The sequence below is a fragment of the Letharia columbiana genome, assembly GCF_014066305.1.
Source record: "Letharia columbiana isolate WasteWater2 chromosome Unknown Sc0000034_s0, whole genome shotgun sequence".
In the NCBI taxonomy this organism is placed as follows: domain Eukaryota; kingdom Fungi; phylum Ascomycota; class Lecanoromycetes; order Lecanorales; family Parmeliaceae; genus Letharia; species Letharia columbiana.
Genome location: NW_023501077.1, coordinates 57,867 through 69,815, shown reverse-complemented (window position 1 = coordinate 69,815; position 11,949 = coordinate 57,867). Strand labels below are relative to the sequence as shown.

Here is an 11,949-nt window from a genome sequence, read left to right as displayed (position 1 = left end):
CTCTAAATATTAATTACTAGTTTTTAATATTATTTAAATATTAAAAGATATACTTAATAATCTTTTAATAAAATTTATCGAAGTTTAAAATATATCTAAAAATTATCGAGATAGCGAATATAATATTAAATTAAATATTTAATATTATATATATAAATAATTTTATAACTAATTAATAAATATAGCGAGATTAATTAATAGAGATAAAATTATCTTTAATAATATAAAATTTATTATTATTAATAGAAGTAGATAATAGCGTAAAGCTTAATATATTATATTTCTTTAAAAATTTCTTAATATAATCTTTTTAATTAAAACGTAAAATTTAATTAATATAATTTTTAATAATTATTATATTAAGATAATAGATATAAGATTTTAAATTAATTATTTCGAATTTCTTATTAAACTTATTCTTAATATTCTATATTTTAATTTTATTAAGATCTATAAATAGAATATCGTCTATATAAATAGCGATAATAATAATATTATTAATAAATATAGAGAAATTAATAATAATAGATTTAAAATTTAATTTCTTTAAATAGATTATAAGAGTATTATATTAAACTCTAAAGAATTATTTTAAATCGTAAAATATCTTAATAAGCTTATATATCTTATTCTTTTAGTCTTTAATCTTAAAGTTAATAAATTAAATAATATAAATTATCTTCTTAATATCGCTATATAGAAAAATAATTTTAATATTTATTTATTTAAGCTTTTAATTTAAGATAATTACTAGCGTAAAGATCGCTTTATAATTTATAAACTTAATAATAAAAACGAAGATTTTATTAAAATCGATTTCTTCTTATTATTTAAAGTCGCGAATAATTTAATAAGCTTTATATCGTATAATTTTCTTTATAAAACTACGCTTAAACTTATAAATCTATTAATTTTCTAAAATATATATATTTAATAAGAGATTTATTAGAGTTTAAGTTTTATTAATAATAAATAAATTAACTTCTTTCTCTATAATAATTTTCTAATATATCTTATAATAAGAGTTTAATATAGTCTTTTTATAGATTTAAGATTTATAAAATTTAAAAAAAAAGCTTTTATTAATAGCGCTAGAGAATTTAAAAAGAATTTTTTATATACTCTTAAGATATTAAATAAACGATTTATCGCTAAAATTAAGTTATAATTATTTATAAAGCGAGTAATAAATCTAGAAAACGCCGTTATAAAAATTATAAAGAGAGTTTTATTATTAAATAATTACTCTTTTAAAAGACTTTAAGTTAATTAAGATTATTAATTAAATTTTTTTAAAAATTTAAATAGAATTAAGTAAGTTATTAACTTTATCTTTATTAAAAATTATTTATCTCTTTTAGCGATTTTCTCTTAAAATTATAAATAAAGAGGAAAGATAATTCTTAAAATAATTAATAATTTTAATAAACCGGCGATTATTACGATAAGCTATTATTTTAATATTATTATACAAGTAAAGGCCTATGAATTAAATTCATAAAGTTGGATTTTTCTAAGTCAAATCGAATTTTAGCCCTAGCCCTAAGTCAAATCGAACTCTGATCGCTTGCTATGCGTTTTTGACCTACATATAGATACATATGTGCGGAGAGAGGCGCGCTAAGGCCTAATTAGGAAGGTGTATTAAGTGTAGAGGATTGATCCGTAATAATTGCCCACAAAAAACAGAGAAAGGCTATGTTCTTATGGCAAGAAGTATCGAAATATCGGAAAGAAATGGAGACAACGTGCTAATTAGTGGTGTGAATCCCACAATATCTCCTGCCGTAGTGAAATTTTTCGAATAGTGAAATAGCTATAAATATCGGACGGTTTCAATTCGTTCAAATATACATCGTTCGATGTTCCTCCTGTAGAGGCCTAATTGGCTGTGATCATCGCAGTAGATCCTCCTCTTATAACGTTATTGTAGTAATATACTATATTAATGCAGTAGAGATAATAGGCTAAGTTGCAGTGGTGTTCTCCGCTTGCTGAGTGATGATTTGATGTGGAACCGTGCAGAGCATATAACGTGGGATCTTGGAGAGCTGAGCCGTGTTCTTGACGATGGTGGCCTTGTTGCCGCTTGGTTTCTCCGCAGTGTTCTCCGCATTCGCCTGCTATATTGACTTCTCTTACACTGGCTGAGTGGATTGATGTGAGATCGTGGAGAGTAGGTCTGTTGTGTCACTGCTGCTGATGACTGTCTCCGCAGTGTTCTCCATAGTGTTCTCCGTAGTATTCTCCGCATTTGCCTGTTGTAGTTCCTCCTCTTACTCCTTAATGCAGTGGGGATGACAGACTAAGTTGCAGTGGTGTTCTCCGCTTACTGAGTGATGATTTGATGTGGAACCGTGGAGAGCATATGACGTGGGATCTTGGAGAGCTGAGCCGTGTTCTTGGTGCTGGGGGCCTTGTTACCGCTTGGTTTCTCCGCAGTGTTCTCCGCATTTGCCTGTTGTAGTTCCTCCTCTTGCTCCTCCTCTTGTAGAGTATCAGACTGAGTGGCTAGCTGGTGGCTGCCTGAGTGGATGACTGATATGACGTGGGATCTTGGAGAGCTGAGCCGTGTTCTTGACGATGGTGGCCTTGTTGCCGCTTGGTTTCTCCGCAGTGTTCTCCGCAGTGTTCTCCGCATTTGCCTGTTGTAGTTCCTCCTCTTACTCCTTAATGCAGTGGGGATGACAGACTAAGTTGCAGTGGTGTTCTCCGCTTACTGAGTGATGATTTGATGTGGAACCGTGGAGAGCATATGACGTGGGATCTTGGAGAGCTGAGCCGTGTTCTTGGTGCTGGGGGCCTTGTTACCGCTTGGTTTCTCCGCAGTGTTCTCCGCATTTGCCTGTTGTAGTTCCTCCTCTTGCTCCTCCTCTTGTAGAGTATCAGACTGAGTGGCTAGCTGAGTGGCTGACTGAGTGGATGACTGATATGACGTGGGATCTTGGAGAGCTGAGCCGTGTTCTTGGTGCTGGGGGCCTTGTTGCCGCTTGGTTTCTCCGCAGTGTTCTCCGCAGTGTTCTCCGCATTTGCCTGTTGTAGTTCCTCCTCTTGCTCCTTAATGCAGTGGGGATGACAGACTAAGTTGCAGTGGTGTTCTCCGCTTACTGAGTGATGATTTGATGTGGAATCGTGGAGAGCATATGACGTGGGATCTTGGAGAGCTGAGCCGTGTTCTTGGTGCTGGGGGCCTTGTTGCCGCTTGGTTTCTCCGCAGTGTTCTCCGCATTTGCCTGTTGTAGTTCCTCCTCTTGCTCCTCCTCTTGTAGAGTATTAGACTGAGTGGCTAGCTGAGTGGCTGACTGAGTGGATAACTGAGTGACTGGCTGATGATCTAATTGAGTGGATTACTGAGCTGATTGGGTAGGTAGTGTTGACTGAGCGGCTGGTCGAGTAGTATGTAGGGGAGGACGATGGCTGTGAATCCGTTCGGGCTCTTTTTGAGGGCTTTCTAACGCGTCTATGAGCAGTAGTAGGTAGCTATTAGGCTCGCTTGCCGCCTCGATTGCCAGCAGTAGCGGATTCGCCGAGGGGTGGCCTGGGGGCGTCAGTAAGGGCTCTAAGAGGCGGGCAAAAGGGGTGTACGTGCCTGAAGCGTTTAGTAACGTTTTCGCGAGGGGTATCGAGGACGATTGTGTTCATATTGATGGAATTAATAGAATTGGTAGAATGGTGGAAGAAGAATGGTTACACAAACAAACAAACAAACAGGTGGAAGGATTATTATCCGATCCCGGACGCGTTTGATGTAACTACCATATTTGAATGTCCTTTTAATCCACCAATAGTAGGCCAAACTTCATTATTTTTACAGCGTTAGAAAGCGCACACTGAGCTCTACAATTTACGAAATTATAAAGAAATAATATCCGTAGGAAGCTGGTTATTTCAGAGTGTAAAACTTCTACACACAGATTTTTGATGAGGGAGCTCGGGAGGGCTAGCGGGCTGACTCAGTCAGTCTAGCCAAAAGGCGTAATAACCCCGAATTTATGATTGGCTGCACATACAAATTCAAGGTTTTCTAGTTCAGCCCTACCTTATTCTGTTATATATACTGATATATCCTCCTCTAAAATAAAAAGTATAAACTTAAAAAAGACGTTATCGAACTACTTAATATTTAAAATAATAGTAATCTCACCGCTATTTAAAAGTATATAATAGAAATAATCTTAATAATTTATAAATTTTTTATTATCTAACTTTTTTAATTAATAACTCTAAATAAACAAAAAAATTTATTTATCTAATAATATATAAATAAGAAATATTAAGAGAGAAATTAATATAAATCTTAAAAGGAGTTATATCTCGCTTAATTATAGATTAATAATTATATAAATAATTTCTAATATAAATAAACTCGATCTAGTACTTCTATAATAAGTCGCTCTTTTTAAATATTACGCTAATTTTATATTAAATAATAATACTTAATTATTTAGACTTCTTATTTATTTAAAATTTCTTTAATATAAATTTTTTCTAGATAATTCTTTTAAATAGATAAAAGATTTTTATTTTATAATTCTAATATTTTATATCGTAATTAGAGCGAAGGCGAGTATAACGATAATTATTATATTTTATATTATTAAGAAAAAACTTAAATATAATAAAAATAAATTTATTAGATTTATTTAATAAAAGATAAATATTAAAGTATAAAATAAAATTATTTAAAAAGATAATTATAAATATATAGTCGTTATAAAAAGTATTAAACGATTTTTAAAGATTAATATAAATTAAATTATTCTTCTATCTCTCGAGGATAATATAGCGTTTATAAAGCTTTATTTTAAAATTAACTACGAAATATAACTTATAAATATTATCGAAAAAAGATTTAAAAAGATTTATTTTAATATATATTTTAGTTATCTTCTTAATATTCTAAATATCTAAATAATCTATATAGATATATTATATATATAAAATCTTTTTATAAATTTAAGACTCTTATTAATTAGAGAACTTTATAAATTCGATAAAAGATTTATTATAAATAAAAATTTCTCTATTAATAACGATTAAGATTAAAAAGATATCTTTTTAAATATTAAGCGTATAAAAATAATTTTAAATATATTTAAAGAAAAACTACTATTTTTTTATAAAAAGATTATTAAGAATAAAAGAAAGCGAGTATTATTACTTCTTTAATTATCTCTTAAAAATAAGATTAAAGTTATATTTAGATATATATTAGATATTATTAAAGATTTAAATATACTTAATACTCTTTATTTTATATTTAAAATTAATATTATTAAAGTCGAAAGTTATATAACTATTATTAATAAGTTTATTAATAAAGCGAGATTTTTAAAATCTAGAAAAAATCTTAAAAATTAAGAAATTATAAATAATATATTAAGTATATATATAATTACGAAGTTAGAGAGAAGATATTATTATTATAATAAAAAGTGTAATAATAAAAACTCTATTTAAGAATTTAATTTTAAAAGATTTATAAATTTTATTATTTAAGATTTAAGAATTAATAATAAATATAATAGCGATATAAGTAATAAAATAATATACTATTATAAATTAGATAATTATAATAATTACTTTAACGCTAAAAAATTAATTCTTCTTTTTCTTAAACTTTTTAAATTTAAATTTAATATTAATATTATTATCTTCTTAATTATCTCTTTTATTTTAATTACTATAATTATTATAATCTTTATTTTTAAAGACTTAAAATTCTTTATAAACGCGCTTACGCTTTAATTATTTAAGATACTTCTTAATAAAATAAAAATTCTTATTATAAATAATATAATACTTATAAATTTATATCTAGATATAAGAATTATTAGAATTAATATTATTTTAAATATAATATTTAATTAATATAGGCGTTATAGAAATAAAGATATAAATATCTATTTCGATATAGATAGTTATCGTATAAGTATTAAAGAACTTAGCGAAGATAATAGAATTAGAGATAATATTAAGTTATTATATTCTAGCGTAAACTAGCGTAAATTTAAAAGATTTATTTTTATTATAAAGATCGTGATTTTAATTATAAATCTTATAATACTAAGTATATTAATTATCTAAACTCTTATAAAAGTAATAAATCTTTTAATTCTTATTAATAATAAAGGGAAATTTCTTAGATAAACTATTAATCTCTTATAATAGATTTATAAATTAGTTAATATAGGCTTATAGCTTATTTTTATAAGCGATAAAAATAAGAGACTTTAGTCTCTAAATAATAGAATTAAGAATATCTAATTTACGAGACTTATATTCTTTTAAATTCTTTTAGATAATTATAGCGTTAATATAGCTTTTAATAAGATCGCGTAAATTATTCTTATAATAAGTCTTTATTATAATATAGAGTTTATAATACGCTCTAATCTATATTACGATATTTATATTAATAATAGTTTTAAGAGTATCTCTTATAGATTATTATTTAGTTATAATTTTATACGATAATCGCTAAATAAGAGATTAATTAAATAGTATTAATTTTAATATAATATTAGAGATTTAGCAATATAAAGAAATCTTATATATTTTACTTTTATTTATAATAATTAAAAATATTTTTAAATATAGAAATTTAATAAAGTTAATTTAAATTAATTAAAAGCTTAATATTAATATATTTAGATATAATACTATTTATAAAGAATTAATCTAATTTTTAGAATTTAATAGAAGAAAGCTTTAATAAAAGCTTAAATTTAAAAATAAGATTTACGATATAGTAGAGTTTAATAAAATAAATAGAATAGATAGCGCTAATAAAACTAGCTTTATTCTAAACTTAAAAAGCTTTTTATATAAAATTAATTTTAATAATAATTTAAAGATAAATTAACTTAATATAATAATAGAATTAATATAAGAAATTAAAGTATACTCGCTATCGATATTATTCGTATTTAGAATATTTATAATTATTTAAAGTATATAGAGAAAGTTTTATTAAGCTTTAAAATTAATTCAATAAAATTTAAAGCGTTATTTAAAAAGGGATTTTATATTACAATTTATAATATCAGTATATATAAAAGAATAAGATAGGGCTGAGCTTGAAAACCTTGAATTTGTATGTGCAGCCAATCATTAATTCGGGTTCGCTACGCTCTTTGGTTAGACCGGCTGAGTCAGCCCGGTAGCCCTCCCGCGCCTCCCTCATCAAAAATTTGTATGTAGAAGTTTTACACTTTGAAGTACTCAGCTTGCGATATATATAGTTACTTCATAATTCCTCAAATTGTAGAGCTCGCTTTACGCTTTCTAACGCTGTAAAAATTATGAAGTTTGGCCTACTATTGGTGGATTAAATGGACATTCAAATATTGTAGTTATGGTAGTCACACCAGACGCGTCCGGGATCGGATAATAATCCTTCCACCTATTTGTTATTCTTCCACCATTCTACCAATTCTACCAATTCTACCAATTCTACCAATTCCACCAATATGAACACAATCGTCTTCGGTACCCCTCGCCCAATTAGAGCCCCTTACTGACGCCCCCAGGCCACCCCTCGGCGAATCCGCTACTGCTGGCAATCGAGGCCGCAAGCGAGCCCAACAGCTACCTACTACTGCTCATAAACGCGTTGAAAGGCCCTCAAAAAGAGTCCGGTTCAGGCACGTACACCCCTTTTACCCGCCTCTTAGAGGCCCTACTGACGCCCCCAGGCCACCCCTCGGCGAATCCGCTACTACTGGCAATCGAGGCCGCAAGCGAGCCTAACAGCTACCTACTACTGCTCATAAACGCGTTGGAAGGCCCTTAAAAAGAGCCCAAACGGATACATCCTCCCCTACATACTCCTCTCAAGCCAGCGGTAGATAGGTTAAACTAACATTTAAATATTGTAGTTATATCAAACGCGTCCGGGATCGGATAATAATCCTTCCACCTATTTGTGTAACCATTCTTCTTCCACCATTCTATCAATTCTACCAATTCTACCAATTCCACCAATATGAACACATTTACCCTCGGTATCCTCGCACTCAGTTAAACAAGAGGAGGATCTACAACAGGCGAATGCGGAGAACACTACGGAGAACATTGCGGAGACAGTCATCAGCAGCAGTGACACAACAGGCCTACTCTCCACGGTCTCACACCAATCCACTCAGCCAGTGCAAGAGAAGTCACTACAGCAGGCAAATGCGGAGAACACTACGGAGAATACTGCGGAGAAACCAAGCGGCAACAAGGCCACCATCGTGAAGAACACGGCTCAGCTCTCCAAGATCCCACGTTATATGCTCTCCACGATTCCACATCAAATCATCACTCAGCAAGCGGAGAACACCACCACAACTTGACCTGTCATCCCCACTGCATTGATAACAGCAAGAGGAGGAACTATAACAGGCAAATGCGGAGAACACTGCGGAGAACACTACGGAGAACACTGCGGAGAAACCAAGCGGCAATAAGGCCACCATCGTCAAGAACACGGCTCAGCTCTCCAAGATCCCACGTCATATACTCTCCACGATTCCACATCAAATCATCACTCAGCAAGCGGAGAACACCACTACAACTTGACCTGTCATCCCCACTGCATTGATAACATCGCAAGAGGAGGAACTATAACAGGCAAATGCGGAGAATACTGCGGAGAAACCAAGCGGTAATAAGGCCACCATCGTCAAGAACACGGCTCAGCTCTCCAAGATCTCACGTCATATACTCTCTACGGTTCCACATCAAATCATCACTCAGCAAGCGGAGAACACCACTGCAACTTAGCCGTTCCACATCAAATCATCACTCAGCAAGCGGAGAATACCACTGCAACTTGGCCTGTCATCCCCACTATATTGAGGAGTAAGAGGAGGAACTACAACAGGCAAATGCGGAGAACACTGCGGAGAAACCAAGCGGCAACAAGGCCACCATCGTCAAGAACACGGCTCAGCTCTCCAAGTTCCCACGTCATATGCTCTCCACGGTTCCACATCAAATCATCACTCAGCAAGCGGAGAACACCACTGCAACTTGGCCGTTCCACATCAAATCATCACTCAGCAAGCGGAGAACACCACTGCAACTTGGCCGTTCCACATCAAATCATCACTCAGCAAGCGGAGAACACCACTGCAACTTGGCCTGTCATCCCCACTACATTGAGGAGCAAGAGGAGGAACTACAACAGGCAGATGCGGAGAACACTGCGGAGAAACCAAGCGGCAACAAGGCCACCATCGTCAAGAACACGGCTCAGCTCTCCAAGTTCCCACGTCATATGCTCTCCACGGTTCCACATCAAATCATCACTCAGCAAGCGGAGAACACCACTACAACTTGGCCTGTCATCCCCACTGCATTAATATGGTATATCACTGCAATAACGTCACAAGAGGAGGATCTACTCACATCACAGTCAATTGGGCCTCTACAGGAGGAACATCGGACGATACATATTTGGACGAATTGAAACCGTCCGATGTCTACAGCTATTTCATTATTCGAAAGATTTTACTGCGGCAGGAGATATTGTGGGATTCACACCACTAATTGGCACGTTGTCTCCATTTCTTTCCGGTATTTCGATACTTCTTGCCATAAGGACGTGGCCTTTCTCTATTTTTTATGGGCAATTATTACGGATCAATCCTTCACACTTAATACACCTTCCTAATTAGGCCTTAGCGCGCCTCTCTCCGCACATATGTGCCTGTATGTAGGTCAAAAAGACCTGAGGCCTTCAGTACGGTGATCAGCTCATTATTTGGTATAGGGCCCGTACCAATAATGAAGCGATCACACGACTGTAGGCCTCAGGACCAAAATAACCCCCTGAAGACCGCAAAGCAACGCGTCCTTTCGAGAGGCAGCATTCCCTCCTCTCACTGGATTTAATAGTCAATTATCACTGTCACACACCGACCTTCCCCTCCTAAAAGCAACATCATCATCATTATCATCAGCAACAACAATACCAATTCTGCTCTTTCGACATCGGCACCAGACGCCACGTATCATTTCAGTCATTTCAGCTTCAACGCCTTTACACTGCAACAACTACATTTCACTTTACACTAATTCGCCAATCCAAACCACACCATTACACCACATCTACCCCAAGAGATACATCTCTTTTCCCTTCATCGACTAGCAATCAGCCTACAACGCGAAAGAATCTCCACCTTTCTTCATGCCTTCTGGAGGTACCTTAAGATACACAGCACAAATCGTTCGACCTCGCTCTATCGAAACGTATCCGACGTGATAATACCGGATCTTAAACCTCGGCCTTATCCACCGAGCAATGGATTACTGAGGAGTAATAACCTTCAGTAACCATCAGAGAGTAACCCCGCCGAGCAGAATGATTGACAAAAGAGTTGGGATTTGAATATTGTTTTCTACGGGACTCCCGGGCTCAGTGGAATCCTTCATTCAGTCTACAAGCACACACACACATGAGGGTTACGGGTTAAAAAGAAGGATACGGCACTTGAGTCAGGGGCTCTGCGTTTGTAGGGGACCCCCTTTCAGCTTTCGGCTAGTCCAAAAACGGTTAGATAGATTAGTTACGCGTCTCGCATAGTCGGCCATCAAGGTAAGACTTCAGGGTAGTATGATGTAATCAATCAAATCAATCAAAATGTAGGTCAAAAACGCACAGCAAGCGATCAGAGTTCGATTTGACTTAGGGCTAGGGCTAAAATTCGATTTGACTTAGAAAAATCCAACTCTATGAATTTAATTCATGGGCCTTTACTTGTAATTAATAATATTTTAAAGAGATAGGCTTTAATTTATAGATATTAAGGGGAAATATAATATAAGTATATAAAATCTTTATAAAAAATCGTCACTCTTTATACTTAAGGAGGAATTTAATTAAATTCTATCTTTTATATTATTATCGCGATTATCTTAATTACTCTCTATCGTATTTATAATATAATATCTTCTATTAATTAGCTCTTTTATTAAAGAAATTAATTAAAATCGAGTATAAGATTACTCGTAATTTCGCTTCGCTCGCTTATTAAAATTAATTAAAGCTTCTTTATAAGATCGCTTTATTTATATAGATATAGAGGATAATTACTCTTCGATTACTATAGTAGAAAATAATTCTTCTTTATATATTAATATATTAAATATATAAGATATAGATTATTTTCTCTTTTAGCGTTACGCTATTATCTTAAATTATATTTTAACTTTTATTATAGAAATTATATAATAAGATATTAGAGTTTAATCGCTTATTATTAGCTTTTAATATAGCGAAATATAAGAATAAGAATATATTATCTTTTATTTTTAGCGTATTCTATTTAATATAAGAAAATTAATAATATTTTAATAATTATAGCGACTATATAACGAAAAAGTATAAATATATAATATTCTATTATAGCGTATAATAGCTTTAATATTATATGATTAAATACGATATACTTTAACTCGCTTTAAATTATCTTATATAAGAGATAATAAGAGAGTCTATATACTAAATTATTAATATAATATATTAATATATTAATAATTTCGATATAGCCTCTCTTACTCGCTATCTCTACTCTTTTAATTAAAAGCGTATTCGACGTATATTATCTAATTAGAATAATTATTTTAAAATAAGAAATACTTATATTACGAAGGTTAATAAAAGAGATTCTCCGCGATTATAACTACTACTATTTAATAAATATTAATATAATAAATACGCTAGAAGTAGTTATAGCTATAATAAATAGTAGATAAATTATAAAATAATTAAAATAGTTATTAAGTAGAGCTCGAATTTATAATTTATTAAAATATAAGATAAAATACTTAGTTGTATTAACTAGAAAGTTCTATAAAAGAAAAGAGTAACTAGATATAGACACACTAAGGCGTATCACGTGATCATATCACATAATTATCAAGACGCCAAGAGTCACGTAATCCGAATTCCAACACTTT

The 11,949-nt window shown here is 32.1% G+C and overlaps 2 protein-coding genes across 2 annotated transcripts; both read right to left on the bottom strand.

Moving 5' to 3' along the window:
- Positions 1–2,329: 2,329 nt before the first annotated feature.
- HO173_008734 (uncharacterized protein) lies at positions 2,330–2,641 on the bottom strand (the record flags this gene model as incomplete). Its single annotated transcript, XM_037310630.1, has 1 exon — positions 2,330–2,641. One exon carries the CDS (start codon positions 2,639–2,641, stop codon positions 2,330–2,332), a length of 312 nt encoding a protein of 103 aa, XP_037162400.1.
- A 75-nt stretch (positions 2,642–2,716) lies between these two features.
- HO173_008733 (uncharacterized protein) lies at positions 2,717–3,642 on the bottom strand (the record flags this gene model as incomplete). The annotated part of the gene is made up of 4 exons (XM_037310629.1): positions 2,717–3,050; positions 3,109–3,298; positions 3,352–3,451; positions 3,586–3,642. 4 exons carry the CDS (start codon positions 3,640–3,642, stop codon positions 2,717–2,719), a joined length of 681 nt encoding a protein of 226 aa, XP_037162399.1.
- Positions 3,643–11,949: the final 8,307 nt, after the last annotated feature.